Here is a 24,197-nt window from a genome sequence, read left to right as displayed (position 1 = left end):
ATTTCTCAGAGGAGTCCCTACCAGGGACATCCTGGAAGCTGCATCCTGGAGTTCTGTACACACCTTCACCAAGCATTACCACTTACCTATCTTTTCTAAATCCAGAGCTGGATTTGCCACAGCAGACTAACAAGGCCTGCTAGCCAGCCCTAATGCTTCTTGACTGCCTCCACCCTTCTTTGGGAATCAACCCAAGTGTGATGACTGCAACAGTGAAACACGAAGGACATAGTACAGTTGTGTACACTTAACCATAAATGTAGATGTTCGAGTGTATTTACTGTTGCAGTCCTGGTTACCCTCCTTCCAGTCCCCTGACTTCTCTATACTTTCTACCTATCCTTTTTTTTGGCCATATCTTGTAACAGTGGTATTTACGTTTTACTGGGGGTGTTCCACACCATGTAATTGCTTCCTGTTTTGGGGGCTCCTGATATTTAGGGCAAGAAAAACTGATGTAATGGCGTCAGCTGCATGTTTTATATCCCTAACGACCTGACATCATGGAAGAAGACGTAGAAATCCCAAGACTCTGGTATTCGGGCCGACTGAGGGCTAACCTGTAGGCAGATAACCTGAGTGTGATGACTGCAATAGTGAATACACTCGAACATCTACATTTATGGTAAGTGTACACAACTGTACTTTTCTTTTTCTTTTTTCTTCTTTTTTTTTTTTAACCATTGCCATTTTCTTGAAAAGTAAGACAGTCTTGTATACTGCAATACCAATTGGCTATAACTGCAATATACGAGACAGTCAAATATCGCAAAACGCATCCACTGCTGTTCAATGCGGAACAGTGGGCTAAATCGATCACAAATGCAGAGCATTCTGCATAATCCGGAGCACTTGGTTGTTCAGCTATTGACTATTGCTTCAGCGCTATTTTATTTTTTCATACTGGTAGTTTTGTCTGTTACTGTCGAAGTGTTAGTTGTGTAAGAATTAGCCATTCTTTGTACTCCTGGTTGAGTCCGCATTCTGGACCTGATCCAACCATTTACAGTTTAGTTATTTTCTTGTGCATTTCATTTTACTGTTTTATTTTTAGTATGCTTATGTGTTGGAATTTATGTTCATATTTTACCACCTGGTTTACCTGACTTGTGGTGTGATCCCATGTGATTAGGGCATGGTGGTGACTTAACATTTGGTAACATAGGTGTGCAGTCTTGTTATCACCACCATAGAAATATATCTGAGTGGGTCTGAGATTTGGGACTGACCTTGGTTTTTGAGCATTTTGTTGTGACCTGTGGTTGTGGGGCTGTAAGGTGGTTTTTGTTTACATCAGGTTTTCTTATGCTGGAAGGCCAGCCTGTCATGAGTTGCTGTGTCTTTTGGCTCATTACTCTGCATGAGTTTGTTGGTAATTATTTATGATTTATGTTTTCATTAAGTATTTATTTAGTTTGTCACAGGTAAAACTGTTATTGAAAAGTTGATGTGATGAAGTCCAGGTTATGGATGAAAGTGCTCTTAATATATAAAAGCTGCATTATTCCGGTGATTGTCATCTGGAGTTTTACTTCAGTACTTTTATAGAAGAGGACGTGAAGTTTTGGACTGTTTATTACTGTCACTTATTATGATCAGTTTGAGTTTTTATTTTTCCCAAACAAGGAAGCAACGACAGTCTATTTTCATACAGTGAAGTGTTTTCTCATCACATGTGTTGTGGTTTATGCACCTGTTTGTCCTGTTACTCAGTCTTGGTGTACACAAGGTTTTTGAATGTGAGGTGGATTCAACAGAGGATTTGGTTATCTTTATTTGATTTTTTTCAGGTTTAATCCAAGGTATTTGCCTGATTTGGGAGCGAAAGTAAGAATAGGAGACTGTGGTGTAGAGCAGTCTGGTGTTGCCATCAGAATAATGAGATTGTAGTCCAGAGGTTGGGAAGATTAATTCCATAAATTGTTATGGACCTTCTGTTTTTCACTATATGTGCAATCTTGAATTTGGAAGTTAGGAGTACATGCACCCCAAAGCCTTTGGGAACAGTTTTGTTTGATGAATTGAGCAGTGTGCAGAATCTGTCATCAGTTTGATTGCTGCTATACAGAAAAGAAATTGCATCTGTTTTTAATATCCAGAATAGCTCCCAGAAAAGTATTTCAGTGGTCAGCTACAGGTTTGTCACAATACTTAGATAATGAAAACAAAGTCTATTTTTATGTATAAACCAGAGTTTTGACTTTTGACAAAAGCGCTTTGGCCGTTATAGTCATCCATGTTTAGGTAAATTTCAATTCCCATCAGTCTTAGTTATGCAAGCTCAAGAGCCAGCACCTTTGTTAAAAAAAATATGGCAGAGACGTGAGGTGATAATGGGATATCGCCACCTGAAAACTACAAAACCATTTGTGTGATTTGTGGAACAACAGTGTGCAGGTAGCTTCTTACATAGCTGCCATCACCAGAATGGTATCCTACGGTAGGAGAGATAAGAGACTTTAGTTTCAGCATTTTTTTTCCTTTTTATGAAGTACTTTATCTTGATAAGATCTAGGCCAGACCTTTTTAGCTTTTATTTTCATATGCAAAAGTAGAATTTATCATGAAAAGATTTTATGTTGCTGTTTAGTGGGGGTGGGCATTTACTGGATTGTTTGACTGTCTAGTACATTTCTAACTATTGGCACTGTTAAATTCAGTTGTTCCTTTAGAGTAGAAGAGAGGAGCAGTGGCAGATTGTGTAGAGCTGACCCTAGGCCGTTTCCACACATGGAGTCTCCACACAGTTGTTTTTGTAGGAATACGCATAAATGCACATGTTCTTTTGGATTCCTCTTCCTATTTTAATTTATAGTTATTGTCTGATAGACAAATTCGTTTTGACTTTTTGCTATTAGATCGCTTTAAATATAAACTCACCTGCATGATGGTTTTCTATTATATTTGTTTTTGATAAAGCATAAATTTGACTGTTTCAAACCTAATAAAACCTAGGAACAGTACCAGAAGACAACCCATATTTTAACAGGTCAGTAGTTAATTATCCAAGTAGTAGTTTTAGTTTTAGCTTTAACACACTTTTTGAAACATGCTATCATTTATCTGTGGCCTTATAATTGCATTCTGTATTATCTGACAGTCTAACTTTTTCATTTCCACCAATGTTTTAATGCCATCATGCCTCTTATTGTATACTGCATTTCTAAAGACTTGAAATTTGAAAATATGTTTAGCATTCTTACATGCTTAATACAACTCATTTTTTGTCCATTTTCCTTTTTATTTGTGTCAGGTGCTTACTTAATCCTTCCTTCAGTTTCCTAACTGTTTTACCTGCATAAAACCTTGAGCACTCTTCACACACAGCATAGTAGATCATACGTGTAGTATTAACAGTCATAATAGTGACTTGTCTTATATGATTTCCATATAACATAATGTACAAAAATACGACTGACTTCTTAATGTGCTTCCATATGTTTACAATTACAGCACTGAAAAGTGCAGCATTTTTTTGAAAGCTTGTTTCTTCTCAACTAGTCATTGTTATAGCATAAAAGTTGTTTTAAATTGCGGCAGCATTTAAAAGAGAAATGTGGTGTAATGGAGATCCAAGATGGCTGCCATCCTGTAAGCAGTGCTGGACCACAGCTTAGCAATTTACCTACTGTATTTCTATCAGCAATTACTGAGATAAATACCTTTTCAATTAATATCAAGGAAGAGCATTAACATAAATAATACCTTTCCATCTTGAGGAGCGAAAACTTCAAAGAAATCAAGAAACTAGAGGATTGAAGCAGATAAGACAAGCACTCTGTGCCACATCTGCTACTCCTGAAATAACTGCTACTAGGCCAGTACAGATCTGGAACAAAATAGAGAAAGAAATATTAAAGATACAACAAGAAGCGCAGAGAAAATGTCTCGGGAATCAGAGCAAATGGACAGCCAAACTACTAAAGCGAAATTCTCATTAATAGCGTCCCCTGAAAAAGATACCATGTCTAAGAGAGCCAGAACAGGTAAACTCCAGGAAACCAGTATATTCACAAGTAAAAATAAAACAGAAACTTCCAACCTAGAGGATCTGAGAACTGCACTCCAGCCTATACAAGTTTCAATCCAAAGTCTTTCTATTCAGCTTCAATCATTCAGAGAATCTATAGAGAAGATTCTCACAAGGATGGACAAAACAGAGGCAAAAATATTTGATCAGGATGAAAAAATAGAGAACTTGCAAAAGGAATCCAATTCCAACACAAGATCTATCCAAGAACTACAAATGAAAATATTGGATCTAGAAGCCAGAACCAGACATAACAACATAACAAGATTCCGGAAACCTTAACTGCTATTTTCACACTATTTTTAGGAAATTACTTAGAAGCTAAACAAATTATGATCGAAAGAGCCCATAGAGCTCTTAGATCTTCGCCAGTGCCAAACAAGCCAAGAATCATCTATGCTAAAATACTTAATTTTCAACATGTAAGTAAATTACTGTTAGCAGCTAAAAATAAAGCTATTGACTGGAACGGCTCAAGAATATCATGGTCCCAGGGGACCTATGAAGATAAGGCAGTCCAGTTGGCCTGCAGTGAGGGCAGGGGCCAGTCCTTTCGAAAACAGGCCCGATGACCTACTTTTCAGCTGCCAGATCCTTCTTGCCTGGCAGCACCTTTGGGAGGAAGGTTAGCACTCTTCAAGGAAAATTGGATGTTGATTACCCAGGACAAGTGGGTATTGGATATCATACACCAGGGTTACAAGTTTTATTTCCATACCTTGCCTCCTTTCAAAGGCATGCCGGACGTTCCTCCTCAGCAAAGACTAGAGGCTCACAAACAAATTTCTCTACTACTTTAAATGGGGCCATACACCGGTCCCTCTGCCAGAAGTGGGCCTAGGATTTTATTCTCGCCCCTTTCTAGTACCAAAGAAAGGAAACACGTGGAGACCAATTTTGGATTTATCTATCCTCAACACATATCTGGACATTCCCAAGTTCAAAATGTTGACGTTACAACAGCTTTTACCTCTGCTGGGCAAAGATCACTGGATGGTGACTCTGGATCTCAAGGAGGCTTACCTTCATGTTCCTATCAGGCCCAGTTGCAGGAAGTATCTGCGTTTTCGGGCTGGGACTTCACATTATCAGTTCTCTGCATTGCCCTTTGGCTTATCTACTGCGCCCAGAGTGTTCACGAAGGTTCTGGCTCCAGTGGTAGCTTTCTTCAGGCTAAGAGGAATACAAATCTATCCTTATTTGGACGATTGCCTGATTCTGGCCCAAGAAAGGACGAACTTCTTCATCATCTACAGTATGTGATGGCAGTGTTAAGATGCCTGGGGTATTCTGTGAACGAAATAAAGTCCAGTCTAGTACCCTCTCAGGACATGTGCTTTCTGGGTGTGAGACAGAATACAGCATCCCAGATGGCCTGTTTGACCCCGGACAAACAAAAGAATCTTTCTCTTTACTTCCACCAATTGTCTCGTCAGTCCAGGCTGACTGCAAGGACAGTCCTTCAAGCCTTGGGGTTCATGGCATCTTGTATTCTGGTACTTCCCAATGCCAAACTGCATATGAGGAAGCTACAATGGTATCTCAAGAATGTATGGACACAGCACTGCCAAGATTTGGACACTGTCATTCAGATAATACCTTGCATTCAAAAGGAATTTTTGTGGTGGGCTCAGGAATGTCACCTAAACAAGGGACTCTCTGTGACCCGGCCAGAGGCGAGTCAGATTTTAACGACAGATGCCTCAGACAAAGCTTGGGGAGCTCATCTAAATGGAAAATGGGTACAAGACACGTGGCCTGCCAGACTTCAACATCTACATATCAACTTGAAGGAGATGTTAGCAGTCCAATTTGCATTGATAGCTTTCAAGGATTTACTTCTTCCAGGGCAGGTGTTGATTCAAACAGACAACACAACTGTCATGTGGTACATCAACAAGCAAGGGGAACATTCTTATCCTCTATGCAGACAAGCAATGATTTTGTGGGAGACTGCTCTCAGTTTACAGCTAAATCTTCAGGCAAGGTTTCTGCCAGGAGCATAGAACTCCTTAGCAGATGTGTTGAGCAGACAAATTATGGATCCCCACGAGTGGAAATTGGATCCTCATGTATTTCAGAGATTGACAGTGTTATGGGGAACTCCAGACATAGATCTGTTCGCTTCTCCACTAAATTACCAGCTGCCAAAGTTTTGCACAAAAAGGTTTCATCCCACAGCTTGGAAAGTGGATGCTCTCTCTTTCAATTGGAGCAATCTTCACGTGTATGCCTTTCCCACCTCTGCCTCTCCTCCCAAAGGTACTACTGAAGGTCAGACAGGACAAGCCAAACATGATTTTAATAGCTCCAGATTGGCCTCGACAGCACTGGTACCCATTACTGAGAAGTCTGGTGCAGGGAGCCTCCATGGCCTTTGCCTTGATTCCTCACCTGCTGTCTCAGGAGAACAGTCATTTACTCAATGTCAAACTTCATTCTCTACATCTGACAGCCTGGCATATTCTGTTTTAAACCCTGGAGGGTTTCAGCTTCCTCAACAAGTTTTGAATGTTATTTTGGAGGCCAGAAGGCCTAGTACAAGGAAAGTTTACGCAGATAAATGGAGGAGATTTTTATTTTGGAGTACAGCAAAGGACTTTGATGTTTCTAAACCTAATTTAAGTGTTGCGCTTCAATACCTTACTGAGTTATTGGACAAAGGTTTGTCTTTCTCCTCTATAAAGGTGCATGCTGCAGCAATTTCTGCTCACTATGACTATGACCCACCATTATTTTCTCAGCCTTTGTTTAAGCAATTCCTTAGAGGGGCAAAGAATATAAGACCCCACGTGAGCTCCTACTCCTGCTTGGGATCTCAATTTTGTGTTGGAGAAACTCACTCTACAACCTTTTGAGCCTGCAGCATCTGCAGAGTTGAAATATTTATCATGGAAGACTGCTTTTTTGTTGGCCATTACCTCTGCGAGAAGGGTTTCTGAATTACAGGCCCTTATGGCAGTTGAGCCTTTCTTAATTTTCCACAAGGATAGGGTGTCTTTAGCACTAACCCTTCTTTTATGCCTAAAGTGGTTTCTAGTGTGGCTTTAAACCAAACTATTCATTTGCCTACTTTTTATGCAAACCCCAAAATAAAGGGGAAAGGATTTTGCACACTTTGGATATACACAGACAGTTGCGATATTATTTGAGCAGAACTAAAGGGTTCAGGCAGTCTCAGCAGTTGTTTGTTTCTTTTGCTTTGGGTTCTCAGGGCAAACCTGTTTCAAAACAAACTATTTCTAAGTGGATTGGTTTTGTATTGCTTTCTGTTATTCCCATCATGGTAAGGAGATTCCAGCTGGGATTACGCCTCATTCCACTAGGGCTACTGCCACTTCTACAGCTTTTTAAGGGGTGGCTACTAAAGATATTTTGGAAGCAGCTACTTGGAGTTCAGTGCATACTTTCTCTAAGCATTACCACCTTCCACTTTACTCTAAATCTAGAGCTGGATTTGCCACTGCTATTTTACAGGGCATTTTGGCAGCTCCTAATGCTTTATAGTTTTGCCATCCTCCCTTACCTCTGCTTTGGGATTCTACTCATATGTAAGGACTGCAGCAATGTGAGATGAAGAACATAGTACAGTTTTGTACCTACCATAAATGTAGATGTTCAAGATCCACATTGCTGCAGTCCAATACCTCCCTCCTTCCCTCTGTTGTTGAAGGTGGTGGTGTGGTTTGTGTTGTACATATTGTAAATATGGTTAGTGCAGGTGGTTGGTTAGTTTTTGCTGGTTTTTGGCTTTGGCCTTTCTTGTTAGGGCCTTCTGACATCTGGGGCAAGAAAAGACTGAGGAAATGACGTTGGTCATGTGCTTTTGTACCCTGACGTCCTGATGTCAGTTTTAAGCGCCTTGACCGACGTCAGCCTAATACTTTGGTATTCGGGCCGACCGAGGACAGCGGACTACCCATATGTAAGGACTGCAGCAATGTGGATCTTCGAACATCTACATTTATGGTAGGTACAAAACTGTGCTGTTTAATCCAAGGTATTTGCCTGATTTGGGAGCGAAAGTAAGAATAGGAGACTGTGGTGTAGAGCAGTCTGGTGTTGCCATCAGAATAATGAGATTGTAGTCCAGAGGTTGGGAAGATTAATTCCATAAATTGTTATGGACCTTCTGTTTTTCACTATATGTGCAATCTTGAATTTGGAAGTTAGGAGTACATGCACCCCAAAGCCTTTGGGAACAGTTTTGTTTGATGAATTGAGCAGTGTGCAGAATCTGTCATCAGTTTGATTGCTGCTATACAGAAAAGAAATTGCATCTGTTTTTGATATCCAGAATAGCTCCCAGAAAAGTATTTCAGTGGTCAGCTACAGGTTTGTCACAATACTTAGATAATGAAAACAAAGTCTATTTTTATATATAAACCAGAGTTTTGACTTTTGACAAAAGCGCTTTGACCGTTATAGTCATCCATGTTTAGGTAAATTTCAATTCCCATCAATCTTAGTTATGCAAGCTCAAGAGCCAGCACCTTTGTTAAAAAAATATGGCAGAGACGTGAGGTGATAATGGGATATCGCCACCTGAAAACTACAAAACCATTTGTGTGATTTGTGGAACAACAGTGTGCAGGTAGCTTCTTACATAGCTGCCATCACCAGAATGGTATCCTACGGTAGGAGAGATAAGAGACTTTAGTTTCAGCATTTTTTTCCTTTTTATGAAGTACTTTATCTTGATAAGATCTAGGCCAGACCTTTTTAGCTTTTATTTTCATATGCAAAAGTAGAATTTATCATGAAAAGATTTTATGTTGCTGTTTAGTGGGGGTGGGCATTTACTGGATTGTTTGACTGTCTAGTACATTTCTAACTATTGGCACTGTTAAATTCAGTTGTTCCTTTAGAGTAGAAGGGAGGAGCAGTGGCAGATTGTGTAGAGCTGACCCTAGGCCGTTTCCACACATGGAGTCTCCACACAGTTGTTTTTGTAGGAATACGCATAAATGCACATGTTCTTTTGGATTCCTCTTCCTATTTTAATTTATAGTTATTGTCTGATAGACAAATTCGTTTTGACTTTTTGCTATTAGATCGCTTTAAATATAAACTCACCTGCATGATGGTTTTCTATTATATTTGTTTTTGATAAAGCATAAATTTGACTGTTTCAAACCTAATAAAACCTAGGAACAGTACCAGAAGACAACCCATATTTTAACAGGTCAGTAGTTAATTATCCAAGTAGTAGTTTTAGTTTTAGCTTTAACACACTTTTTGAAACATGCTATCATTTATCTGTGGTCTTATAATTGCATTCTGTATTATCTGACAGTCTAACTTTTTCATTTCCACCAATGTTTTAATGCCATCATGCCTCTTATTGTATACTACATTTCTAAAGACTTGAAATTTGAAAATATGTTTAGCATTCTTACATGCTTAATACAACTCATTTTTTGTCCATTTTCCTTTTTATTTGTGTCAGGTGCTTACTTAATCCTTCCTTCAGTTTCCTAACTGTTTTACCTGCATAAAACCTTGAGCACTCTTCACACACAGTATAGTAGATCATACGTGTAGTATTAACAGTCATAATAGTGACTTGTCTTATATGATTTCCATATAACATAATGTACAAAAATACGACTGACTTCTTAATGTGCTTCCATATGTTTACAATTTCAGCACTGAAAAGTGCAGCATTTTTTTGAAAGCTTGTTTCTTCTCAACTAGTCATTGTTATAGCATAAAAGTTGTTTTAAATTGCGGCAGCATTTAAAAGAGAAATGTGGTGTAATGGAGATCCAAGATGGCTGCCATCCTGTAAGCAGTGCTGGACCACAGCTTAGCAATTTACCTACTGTATTTCTATCAGCAATTACTGAGATAAATACCTTTTCAATTAATATCAAGGAAGAGCATTAACATAAATAATACCTTTCCATCTTGAGGAGCAAAAACTTCCAAGAAATCAAGAAACTAGAGGATTGAAGCAGATAAGACAAGCACTCTGTGCCACATCTGCTACTCCTGAAATAACTGCTACTAGGCCAGTACAGATCTGGAACAAAATAGAGAAAGAAATATTAAAGATACAACAAGAAGCGCAGAGAAAATGTCTCGGGAATCAGAGCAAATGGACAGCCAAACTACTAAAGCGAAATTCTCAGTAATAGCGTCCCCTGAAAAAGATACCATGTCTGAGAGCCAGAACAGGTAAACTCCAGGAAACCAGTAAATTCACAAGTAAAAATAAAACAGAAACTTCCAACCTAGAGGATCTGAGAACTGCACTCCAGCCTATACAAGCTTCAATCCAAAGTCTTTCTATTCAGCTTCAATCATTCGGAGAATCTATAGAGAAGATTCTCACAAGGATGGACAAAACAGAGGCAAAAATATTTGATCAGGATGAAAAAATAGAGAACTTGCAAAAGGAATCCAATTCCAACACAAGATCTATCCAAGAACTACAAATGAAAATATTGGACCTAGAAGCCAGAACCAGACGTAACAACATAACAAGATTCCGGAAACCTTAACTGCTATTTTCACACTATTTTTAGGAAATGACTTAGAAGCTAAACAAATTATGATCGAAAGAGCCCATAGAGCTCTTAGATCTTCGCCAGTGCCAAACAAGCCAAGAATCATCTATGCTAAAATACTTAATTTTCAACATGTAAGTAAATTACTGTTAGCAGCTAAAAATAAAGCTATTGACTGGAACGGCTCAAGAATATCTTTGTCACAAGATCTACCCCCTCAAATAAAACTAGAAAGACAGAAATTGGCCCCTTTTTGCGCATTTCTTATCAATAAGCAGATTAAGTTCCAGATGAACTACCCCAATACTCTGTCATTCTCACATCCCAATACTCTGTCATTCTCACATCAAGGAAACAAGTACTCTGTTAATAATAACATCGAAGCCGCTTCAACCTTCTTGAAAATCTTCAAAGTAAATCCGGAACTTGAAACACGCAAGAGTTAACGAGATAAACGAAATCAAAATAGAGGGCCAACAGGAATATAAATTAAATTATTTTACTAGCGCAATAAACGGGGAATATCCAAATGCCAGCTTCATTACCAACCTAGTCTCAATTTTCTTACCTTTAGTCCGACTGAATCATTAGGTATCCAGGCCTCAAATATCCATGATCCAGAATAGACTTAACGAACTACAGAATCTTTCTTACAGGAACCTCCAGTGATCCTAATCTACACCTTGACCTTCAACTCCCAGGATGCAATGGAATCTTAAAGCTATAGCACCTAATAGTGCATAATTCAAACCAGGAAGAGGAAAAATCGCTGCACATCGACGAGAGGCTGAGATTCGGTCATATATTCTTCAATTCGAAGTAAACAAGAAGCAATGGTGTGCAACCAAGATATAAGAGAAGGCTTGTTTTGAAGAATATGCAGGGTAAATAACATGTCCGTTGGAAGAGATAATAGACAGCCGAGAGGGTATAACGAGCAGAGCAACGCATCATTCAACTCCCCCTTGCTTAATGGCAAATTTAGTAAGTACAGGCAAAGGGTATTATTCTGTTCTTGTTAATCTGTTCTTTTTAAAACAGGTTGAACCCACCGATCTATTCTTGATAGACTTCTCTTGAAAATCGGTAGTAGATCGGGCTCGTCAAGTACTTCTCCAGGACCAACATATTGTAATATCCATTGAGGCATATTGTAGGAAAAGGATGGTAAAAGGAGAGGGGAGATGAAAGGGGGAAAGAAGAAGAAAACATGATAGAATGAAAAAGGAATGCAATTAATATGTATATTCAGTTTATGCCTCATCCCTCGAACTTTTACTGGGCTATGAAGAGACTTCTAATATGCTGCAAGACTCTGGATAATTTGTTCATACAGTATGGCATATTACTGTTTTTTTGTTTTTTTTTCCCCCCAGATAAATGAGAGCTTCTGTATATCTTTTCTTATAAATTACCCAACCATTCACAATATTTACTAAAAATCTATTAGTAGTAACATAACATATTTAAAATACCATATTCATTTCTATGGAGTGGATCTTGTAAACTATTAGTTAATCCTATCATTTTATTATTGCATGGTTTGTTATGGTCTGAAGCTATCTTTTTAGTTGTGTTTGATCATTATTACTTCAGGAATTTGGTAGATTACTAACTGAATGGGGCTAGTCCACACAGATATATTCTGAATTTAAATGGTAACCGGGATGTTGAGATCCAATATCTCATTACAGGGTTTGTTGTATAAGTGTTAATATACAGATTAATACATGAGTTGTTGGGAAGTTTTCTGAACATATTCATGTAAGACATGATGAGAATATTTCACCTTTGCATGAAAGGGGACATTAGTATTATATACAAATGTTTTTGGCTGGTCTTGCAATTACTCCGGTAGCATTCTGGTACAATAAAAATTTAAACTAGTAGATAGCATACTGGGATGCTCCTGGGTAATACGCATTAGGAATCAAGTCTGCGGCTCATGTCAAGACCTTCGCAATTAAATCAAGGATATAGTCCCCCAACTTTCTTTAGCTAGCTACTTAGATTACAAATATATAGATTAGGATGACTTGTCTCCAGAATTGCAGGAGTAGTGCAAGCATTGATATACTAACTGTTAATTCGACGGGTTGCGAATAACGAAATGTTGGGACAAATAATAAGGTTACAATCATCCTGCAATAATTTAGGCTTTGACCTCTCTCAGACCTTGAGGAGGATTCTGTTTGCTTTAGGTCGGTTAACCTCTAATCTCAATTTATACACTTTAGTATAAACGAGACCTTTACCTTCTGTGGGTATCTTCTCACAATGGGTTCAAATATGTCAAGTTCACTGATAGTGGAGTTGCTCGCAAACTCTAATGGATGACAGAGAAATCATATCAGTTGACAGTTCCACTCTAGTGTAAATCTGTCACCATGGTTGATAGTTATAACAATTTCTTTTACAGTACTTCTATAACCTATAAGAAGATATAACTAGTCATAAAATTACACCTAGATCTCACAACATGTTTACATGTGCTATTGTCTGTGTACCAGAGTTAGTTTATTAGGATAGTTCAGCTTTCTATGCTCTGTAGAGATAGGCTAGTGGAGATGGGATACATCTCATGGTTCATTGTTAAGTTAAATAATATAAAGTTGATATTATCTTACTATAACTTATCACGCCTTATTGAGACAGATACTTGTATCCCATGCTCTTCCGGGTCAGGTGAGTTAGTGGATAGGCACGGGTATAAGACAGGAAGAGTATCTCATCTTTGCCCTGAAAAGACCCCTTTTCCCAGTGCATCCTACGGTACAATATATACATACCAGAATCACAGAAACTATAAGCAACAACTATATAATGTACAGATTCTATGTGGAGATTAGCTTCATGGAATGTTAAGGGGCTGCAGTCAGGGGAAAAAAAGGAAACTTTTCTTACACCTAGTTTATAAAGCCAAACTAGACTTTATCATGGTGCAGGAATCCCATTTGTTACAGGAGCACTGGAGCCCCCTTCAGAAGAAAAAGTGGATCAAAGCTGTTATAGCCGCAGGAGACAAAACTAACAAGGAGGGGGTGGCAATTATCATCAAAAATTTCTTCCAGTATATCTTAAAACAGGGCTCAGATCCAGAAGGCAGATGGTGTTATTTCGTTTCCAGAATAAATCATTTATCTAAACCAATTCTTATAATGAATATTTATGCTCCGTGCATTTCTTAACAGAATTTCCTGATGGGCATTTATAAAATGTTAACTTCCTTTCCCAACCACTATTACATTATAGGAGGTGATTGGAACTCCATTCAAGACCCAGAGACAGATAGAACCAACACTAAATCCAAATATAATATCCAAGCATCTTTAGCAATCTCCGAAATTAAATCTGATTTCAGCTTATTTGACCCATTTTCTCTCCAAGCTCACCAGACTTCTAACAATAGGTTTACTTTTTTCTCTCAATGCTACAAGTGTTGGTCCAGGCTAGATTTCTTCCTAATATCTGATATCTTTCTTGACTACAGTTTATCTTTTCATACGGAACCTAGGTTCTTTTCAGACCATTCCAGAATTACACTATCCATAGACTGGACAACAAAATGCTGCTTAAAAAATAGATCTTTATGGTGGCACCTAAACCCTAATTTACTAAAAAAAAATTATATTCTTCAAGAAATAGAATCACTTCTTGATAAATGTATTCAAACCTTGTTTGAGGACGACGTGCCGATAGATATTAAGTGGGCTTCCACGAAGGCAGAGATCAGGGGCTTACTAATTAATAAATCTGCATATTATAAAAAATAGGCCATTAACAAAGAAAAGAGCATTATGAAGGAAATAAAACTTGAACTAGAATTACAACAGAAATATTCTCTGGAACTGGATAATAAAATATCTCATCTACAAAAAACCTCCTGGCCATTCAGGCTGAGAACCTATCATTCCAGGAAATTAGAAATCTAGCCAACTACTCGGAATGGGCTCAATTCCCCTCCAAATTTTTAGCAAGGTTAATTAACCAACATAAGCCTATACCCATCATATCGGAGATTACTTTCCAAGATAAAAACTACAATAACACACAAGATATAATTAAAGTGTTTGAGAGGATTTACTCAGAAGTTTATAACCCTCCTCCCCCATCATATTGCGACTCAGAATTGGACTCATTCCTAAACCAATTCATTTTCCCCATAATTAATAAAGAACAACAAGAATCTTTATCGGCTGACTTTACACAAAGGGAGATTATTATAGCTATTAACAGCCTAAAAATTAATAAAGCGCAGGGTCTGGATGGGTTCTCGGCTGAATTTTATAAACATTTCATCCCCAAAATTCCCTCTATTCTATATCATCTATTTAAGCATATTACTCAATTTGGTATTAGGGACTTTCACTTAAATGCCTCTAGAACTATTCTCCTTCCCAAATCCAACTCTGACACGAAAAACCCACACAATTACAGGCCTATTTCAAGTTATTAATTTAGATATGAGAATTTTGGCGACAATTTTAGCTACCAGACTTAAATCTGTTATTACAAATATTATATCTCCGGAGCAATATGGGTTTATTAACCATAGACGAACAGTGGATCAGGCACTTATGCTGGAAGCTATGATATCCTTATCGATCAAACAAATACCTATATATTCTTTAGCTATAGATGTCTCCAAAGCATTTGACCGGATTAATAAAGAATTTCTATCAGCATTTCTCTAAAAATTCAACATTCCTCCTATTTTCATCCAATACATTAAAATCTTACATAACGGGAGCACACACTATACTACAAATAAAATCATTTCCTCTAGGATAGAAATTAGTAATGGGGTTAGACAAGGGTGTCCTTTATCACCTATCTTGTTTAATATGTATATAGAGCCTCTTTTTCTCTTAATAAATCAGAAAACCTTTCACTACATCCCAGATTTATTTAATACTAAAATTCCATTTTCGGCCTATGCGGACGACTTAAACATCTATTATTCCCTTCCTAGTTCAGATTTTGGGAAAATCATAACATCAGTAGAAATATTCTCCAAGTTTTCCAACTATAAAATGACTATGGAAAAGTCGGCAATCTTCCCTATAAATACCTTTGCGCAATACCCTATACTATTTAGCCCACAAAAGATTAAGATTAAAGAACACCTACATTACCTAGGAATCTCATTTTACCATGATCCGAACAAATATTATCAGGAGAATATTAAAAATTTGTGGACAAATATATAAAAAGATCTTGACAGATGGTTACATCATAAACTTTCTTTCCTATCTAGAGTAGCCATCATAAAAATTAATGTACTTCCCAGACTGCTGTTTGTTTTAATGCTATCAACATTTTGATACATAATACATTTTTTAAGAACACACAAAAAGATCTTTCAAATTTCTTGTGGTACCCCAAACCCACAAGAATAGGTTACCATAATCTTGCACACCCAAAAGAAAAAGGAGATCTGGGCTTACCCGATCTGAAATTATACTATGAAATAATTAACTGTGGCAGGTTAATCAATATGGCAGAATATTCCAAAGATTCCTCAAACTGGTTCCCGACTTGGGTGAAATTACATCATAATTATATTAGGACGCTACAGTTTAACCCAAAAGCATTGCCCTTTGTATCTAATGAGAGTAGAAAGAAATTCAAACTACATAAGGATCTAAAAGATAAAGTTATAATCATACAGAAACTATTTGATTCACTGAAATTAACTTCTGCTTTTATGACCCTTCAACCTATTCATCTTAACCCTAACCTCAGGTTGAATAATAAGATGATCAACCTGGACCAATATCCATTGTTGAGGGATAAATCTATAGCAGACTTTTTCCCATTCAAACAAGATTCAGCAATTACCATGAGGAAAAAGCTAAATCTCCAGGCAAAATATACGGTCTTAAGACAATTAAAAAGAGCTCTGTGGTAAGTTCTGGGAAGATCATACCTTTTCCGCTTCAGATATCTCTAGCTGTATAACCCTTTGGGACCTGTTTTGCCGGAAGAAAAAAATGATTTCCAGTGTCTATAAATTTGTTATAGCGATTAAATACAATAAAGAATGCATTCATTCTAACTACTGGATGAAACAGGACCCACAGATTACAAACAGTAGTATTTAGTATTGCCCAAGCTATACAAAAATATTCAAAATTTATTCCCCCCCCAAAAACTAAAATATACACAACTGATGTTATTAAATAATGCTTATTTTACACCTGCAGTTCTAAACAAAATGTTCCACAATGCATTACCAAACTGTGAATACTGCCCTACACAGATAGCGGATCTCATACACATATTTTGGAGCTGTAAATGCTCATACAAGTTATGGTGTGCTTTTAGGGTCAAGCTACAAAAAATGGGGTACGAGAAAACAACTTTATCATGGAAATTTACTCTCCTTCATATTCCTCCTTCAGGATTAAATAAGGGGCAAATACATATTCTCGTTTCTCTGTTTATGTTGATGAAGTACTATATCACTCTAAACTGGAAAAATAGGATGGCCTTGTCATGGGAAGGGTTCAAACATGTAGCCAGAAAGCAACTTTGTGCACATAAATATTTTTTGTATTCATTAAACCAGCAGCCTGAACATAAGGATTTCTGGAATGTATTATTTGATCATATTTTACTGTGATGTTACAAAGGATGCACTAGAGAATTTTTTGTCAGGGTTTAGATGAGAGTTGTATATAGTTTTAGGGCATATTGTATGTTAGATTTGCATCTATGCTTTTTATGTGTATTGGTTTGTAATAGATTCAAAACAAATAAAAAGATATTACAAAAAAAAAAAAGAAATGTGGTGTAATATCTACTCTTACCTTCATTTATTGTGTTGCAAGTTGAATAGACCTGTTCGTTATAATATTACATATACCTAGAATATCTGAAATAGATTTTATATGAAAAACATTTTCAAGAAATATGAAGTCCTTTTTTATATATATATATATATTGAACATGGCCATCAGTTTCATTGTTTTTATAGCTCCTACTTAAAAAATATTTTATCATATCATTCATGATACCATGAAATCTGGTTTAATGTGTAGTTAATCTTGAACAATGCAAGAGTTTAGACCTTATAATACTGGTGAGTATGTGCTTGGGGTGAATACTGTCTCTTATTTACTAAACACGTATCCATCTACTTTCCTATTTGTTCCATCTTTCAAGAGTTCTTCATCTAAATAGTGAATTACTTCATAGCTATACCTCAAATATTTCACAAGGTCTACCAGTTTATTAACCATTCCTCGTAATGTAGTTACTTAAAGCAAAGTAGTCTAAACAGTTTTTTCTTCCTGCTGTGCTATGTAAATATTAGCTTAACTTGGGGTTACTGCTGCCTGGCTTCTCCAGGGCTTGCTAATCAAAACTTGGTCACCTGTTCACAATCAGGGCTGTTTCCCCTCTGCACTACAGTGACAGGTTCCAGAGAAATGTTTGACTGCTGAAAAAGATGTGGCTGAAAAATGACATCCATCCACATTTGGATATAACTCGGTTTGTATAATTTCTTTCTCCCATGATGCTTATGATAAAAGTATTGATTTTATATTTTGAACCCCCCATATTCTGTTTAGTTTTAACTTTCTTGGAAAGCTCAACATTTTTTTGGTGTCTGATACTTTAGTCTGAAGGATCTGTGCAGTGCAGTGCTGACATGTTTAAGGGGCATTTCACAGAACAAGTTGTTGCCAGATTTGTTTCTGCTGTTTTACTGACCATTTATTCCAATTTCCAGTATTCTTGCATTTTGAGATGTACTTTGCTGCTTCTTTAAGGAGGTGGCTAACATTCTAGTGAACTTTGCTCCATCATCAAAATGTTAGAGGATTTTTTGCTTTGTTTACAGAAGAGCCAGTGTGCTGGAGTACAGTGATTATAGGGGGATTAAATAGAAACATACTTTAATGGTTAACAGTAGGTTAACAAATTCACACCTATAGCACAAATCCTTAGTATTTCATGCCTGTAGTATAAGTGGTCTCTCATTCAAGCTTATGTAATGGTATTAAATGTGTACCATTCAGTATCGTATTTAAAATGCTTAACTGAGTAAATAACTCAAAAAGCTGCTTTAGTTGTTCTGTTTAAAATATTTGGCAGTTGCTGACCAGCCTACCCAAAGCCAGGAGTGTGACAACCCATTTCCTGACTGCTGGCAGATGTGAGCGAATCAGAATGCTAAAAATGCACTGAAAGTTAGCTTTTGAGAGCAATGTTTCCTAACCAGATTAATATGTTGGGATGTAGTTATCTGCAAGAAATCTTATTGAACTGCATATGTTATCATTAAGCCAATCTGCCAGTATCCTTGTAAAAATGAGAAGTCATTTTCAAAGTACCACTTAGGTGCAAAAATGTTAATTTAAGAGAGACAAGAAATATTTGATTGTTCCTTTCATAAGGAGTAGATAGAAGTGCCTTGGAAAAGTAACATTTGTTAGTTGTAGTCTGATAATTGAACTACAGCAGGTTTTCAGCTGTGTTTTCTGAATGTAGCATGTTAAATAGACAAAATTAAAATGCAGAGGAGGGTTACCTTAGAATGGCACACTATGTATTCAGAAGTTATAAGAACCAAATACTGATCTGTTGGGTACACAAAATTTGTTTCCTTAAGTTTCATGCATTGTACTTCCTTTTATTCATTAACATTGTTTCACTTCCATCAGAATTTCCATAAATACTTCTGTTTTAAACTTGCTGTACTATGGAAAGCTTACTTATGTTTCCTATTCCAGTGTACTTATTGTTTCAGTTGCCTTTTATGTTTGTTTTGCACCTCTTAGGTGTGAATTCAGATGGGAAGCAAATATTCCTGAGAGATATTTGGCCAACAAGGGACGAACTCCAGGCTGTTGAGCGCCAGTATGTTATTCCGGCCATGTTCAAAGAAGTCTATGCAAAAATTGAGGTAAGCATCATATGTTAGATCTTACCTTTGACACTGTATTTTGGCTTTAAGGATGTGCACTAAATTTAATTCAGCACTTAAGTGCACTGAAAGTGTTTACTTTTTAAATACAGATATAATTTAAAAAAATGTACCTTTGAAAAGTTACACATGACATGCTGTATTTTCTTTACATAATGATAGTAGCATTTGAAATCAAGAGTTAGAAAAACTCTTACTGACAGCAGATCAGAATTGTTGAGTTGGTTCAGTCTGCTGATTTCCGTGCCAGCTGTAAACACAACAGAATCCAGTTTCATTGTTCATGTATTTTTTTGTTGCCGTTTCCTTTTTTACTGTACAATCTCCCATTATTTGTTTGCCCTGCAATTTCTGTTTGGATCAGATATCATGAATCTACCACTGTTTTAGGTAAAGTAATATTTTCTTGTGTTATTGTATACCCAGTAGATACATTTGTGTTTTCCTTATGTTACATTATAGTCCATCCCTTTCCATTTATGTCCTGTCCCATTCCATTCATAATCATAATTTTCTGAAATAAATTGCATTTTATACTGTTTGTGCCACTTCAGTTTTGTTAAAAAAAACTTTACTTATTCTTCACAAAGGATCATAAGATCATAGGAGGGCACAGTGCAACTGGGGCTAGGGGCCAATTACACTCTGCCAGTGCCCACCCTCAAACCATACCTCCCTTTTCAAGGAGGGCTCAGGCCAGGAGTGAATTTGTGAATAATTATCCAATTTTCTAGCTGTTGTATAAAGGAGGGTAATTTATTATGCTGCTTTATTTGCAGTGGGAGTCTATTGCAAAGGTGGAGAAGTCATTGTGTAACAAATCTGTCTTTCCACCATGTTTTATTTGTTTGCAGATATAGATTTAGATATCTCTATTCTTAATATTAGTATGACTATTTGATTTATGCAGACAGGTAGGAAGTGTAGTCAAGGCTTTTACAATATTGATGTAAGATAATTTGGTGTGGGTTTGAGTGGAGTGTTGAGGAGGTGTGTGTTGTTCCCAGACTGTGAATTTTTGAGACTGTGGCCTCTGTTTGTTGAAGTGTAGAGTGCATTGTGCCAAGTAGTTATTTGTCTGTGAGCATCAGGCAGTTTCTACAGTCCCTAAAAATGCCAAGTGCTATAAGGCTAATAAAGGAGAGAAGGCAGGCTTCCACTTTAGTTCATGAATTTATGGAATTTGTTGGAATATTTCACAGACTAGCTTACTAATGTTAGATGATGCAGTTTAATTTAATGTTTTGCTGCAGTTGCAGTTCAGCTTGTTTTTACTGCCATTTCAGTTTAGCTTTTATACCGTTACTGAAGGTGTATTGACCTACTGACTGTAATAAGGATGAAGGAAACAATGAAGAAAGAGTTGGTGCTTCAGCCTGTAATGCAAAATGCCACATTTTATACTTACATGAGTATTTAACAGTAAGTGAGGATGAACAGAGTAATTTCCTGCTTATTACATGTATAATGCAGTCAAAATGCCACTTACAACTCCTCCTCACTGTGTTCAGAGGAGCAGTCCTCCGAAACCCCAAATGAGCACATCTTTGTGCAGTATAAACAAGCAAGGAAACTGAAAGAACCAATAAAAAATATTATGGCTTCATCCAGTAAAGTTTGCGTCCCAGAAACAGCAGGAGATTATTCCCTGCCACAAACTAACCAGTACCATCGTCTTATTAATTTGTGCCACAAGTTCACCTAGATTATTAATAAAGAAGGAAAGAAATATAACATTTTCCATCATCGTGTACGTGCATTATATGTGCAGTTGGCATCTTAACTTTATTTACACTTGTGCATTAGAACACACAAATTCAATTATTTTACAAATTAACAGCTGGCCTACTGACCTTTTTCAGTCATTATGGTGTTACAAGTACAGAAGTAGTTACTAAAGTAGAAAAGGCGTAGATTTATTTATTTTGTTTATTTTACATTTTATTACTGGGTAATTGTCCAGCTGGTCTGGAAGCCCATTTTCAGCCGAGACCCGGGGAGAAAAGCTCCATTCAACAGCAACAGTTTTATATTTATAAAGAATAATGCAAAAAACAATATCTTAAAAACAAATAGCAAAAATAAGACAGCGGTAAAACAAATAACTAGCTGGGGATTGGAAGTACAATAAGTATAGTATATGTACAGATGTTAAATAGAGTAAGGCATGAGCTACTTAGCAGTGCCAGGTGAGAGTAAAACAGAGTCTGATAGACTGTACTGGTAGGTACGTCAATGGTAGACCCATAAACCAAGCAGGCAAAGTAATATAGGAAACGTAGTCAGGGTTGGAGCAAGGACAGAGCCGGTGATTGGAAATATTTAGCTTAACACTGTGTACAATTAAAGGGAAATCAATGTAAGAATTAGTGGATAGCATCCCAAACAACATTCAGATGTGCTGTATATAATTACAGTATGTACATATAGGAGATGTTCAATTCAAACAATGTCGATATATAATATTTATAATTTTTACAAAGCATATGAGAGTTTTCATTCAGTAGATTTGCAAGTAAATTTCTATTGTGCATAGTCTAGACTTAGTTGTACTTGCAGTAATTAACTAGTGTCAAGAAAGTAGGTGCATGTAGCATCATTTTCTTAGTGTTTTTTTTTTTGTCTCTACTGTTTTGTCGATTTTAATACTCTACTGTTTTGTCGATTTTAATATCAGGCGGTAACTGATGCCATGCTGTAAGTGCTGTCTTTTGAAAAAACGTTTTCTCCACTGGCATGTTTAAATATTGGTTATACCAGTGTGAGTGGTTATTATTCTTTTCTGTAGTCCACACCTTCTTCTTATACCATCTTCTGGTTCAAATTCTAGCTGCTTCTGACTAGCTTGTCACATTCTTTAACTATTTGCAGTACATCTAACTTGTTAAAATCCAGTCTTCTCATAATTCTTGTAATCTAATACTGGGCTTCTCTCTAACACTCAAGCATTTTTTTTTTTGAAAGCAGGGAAAGTGTTTCACTAGCACAGTCCACCTTGTAAATCCCCCTTAATTTTAGAGGAGTAAGAAGAATCCTTTTTGCCCTGATGACTGGAGTTCTTCTGACTAAATGTTTTCTTTTCTAAAGCCTGATCTCTGTCTTTATATGTTTTCAACCCACCAAGAAAAAAATATTCTGAAAAATGTTTGGTGTAATCCGTTTAAATCTCACCCTAGCTTCGTAACTCTTGATAGCTGGAATTATCTAGTGTAAAGCAGGTTCATAGATGAATACTAGACTGACTGCACTGAAGGGTCATTTTATGCTTAGCCAGTCACCTAGGGTCAGAACTAAACTCTGTGCCTTGTGTTTGTGAGGTAAAGACCTTAACCATTATGCTAAGGCCCAACCCACTAATCATTTTCTACAAGTACTTTGGTGCCACCAATGGTCAGCACCTTTTCTTTGTGCCACAGCTGTGTCTTAACACTTTCAGATAGCACAGATGCATTTTGATGAATATGGATCTTGGCTGCATTCTGGAGGTGGGTTTTAGAGAAGAAAGACAATGTGTGACTTCTTTATTTGAAGGGTTCTCTATTTCCTTAACCAATCTCTCCCTTATTCTCCTAGGTGTTAATGGCAAGAATTCCTAGATCTTCTTTGGATGGTCTGTCAGCATGATTTCTTTTTTGCATGATTTAACCTCCTGCCTGCACAGTGAGCTTTCCATACAAAATCTTTATTGCAGTCTTCAGCATCCACGTTCTTGCTTTTCATACCCATATTTTATAGTCTTTATCAGAAAAGTGGAAGACCCGCCCTTCATTATTTGTTTCCTGCTGACTGATAGAAGTGGATCTGAAGAGTTCAAATGACATTTTGGCCTTTTTGCTTATTGTTGAAATGTTATTTTTTGTTTTACAGTCTTGGTTGTTTTCCACTGATTTTCTATGTCACTTCTCATGAAGTTATTGGCAACCTTGGACCAAATCCCTTGCTCTCACTGTAAGTGAATTACTCTGGTGTAAGGCCCCACTGCAAGTGTATCTTTTAGATTGTTGCACCAAGTGTTAGCCTACTTCATAGACGAGCCGTATCACCACTTACAGTGACAGCAAGTCTTTTCGAATCAGGACAGGTGAGTAAGCCACTTATAGTTATAGCAAGTCTTTTTGAATTGGGACATGCTTGCACTGGAGTAATTCAGTTACACTTAGTGCAAGTCTTTTAGAATCTGGCCCTTGTTTCAAAAATATTTTGTAGACAGCAAACCTAATATGTATATACTGTTTAGGCTTAGACCACTGACTGTATATTTGGAAAGACTTTGTTGTGAATATCGTGCATCAAAGAGTTAAAGCAGTTAGCCTACAACTTATTTACTGGATGTCCTCATAAGGAAATCATTACATATACAGTTAAGAGGCTGAGATATCATTCACTTAAGGAAGACCACCATTACCATAAACACAACATGACGTGCCAATCTCACACAAGCTAATGGTGGTCATCTTCCATTGGTTGGCAATGTCACTTAGGTAATTTCTCTTATGAGTAGCTTCTCAGGCAAGCTTTTGTCAGTTACTTCATTGGCAAAAACATGTGCTAAGACATCACTGAAGTCACCAGGACATGCTTTGAAGGTTGGATCACATGAAACCATCAGAGAGTGAGTCTTGTGACTCATTTCACCTATTTTCTTGAAGCTGTCTGGGACATTAAGAAGTCTTTTTCCTGTTTGTAACTGATTAGAGGAATAGAGGAGATTCATGGAGAG

The 24,197-nt window shown here is 37.1% G+C and overlaps 1 protein-coding gene across 1 annotated transcript in view; it reads left to right on the top strand.

Moving 5' to 3' along the window:
• ACO1 (aconitase 1) overlaps positions 1-24,197 on the top strand; it is a 1,039,508-nt gene that overhangs the window by 831,061 nt on the left and 184,250 nt on the right. Inside the window, exon 17 of the mRNA XM_044061006.1 lies at positions 19,332-19,456. Within this exon, the coding sequence (XP_043916941.1) occupies positions 19,332-19,456 (125 nt within the window). The remainder of the gene's footprint in view (positions 1-19,331; positions 19,457-24,197) is intronic.

This window comes from Protopterus annectens, chromosome 2.part0, assembly GCF_019279795.1.
Source record: "Protopterus annectens isolate FY-2018-M chromosome 2.part0, PAN1.0, whole genome shotgun sequence".
Classification (NCBI taxonomy): Eukaryota; Metazoa; Chordata; order Ceratodontiformes; family Protopteridae; genus Protopterus; species Protopterus annectens.
This window is presented reverse-complemented; position numbering and strand designations above follow the sequence as displayed.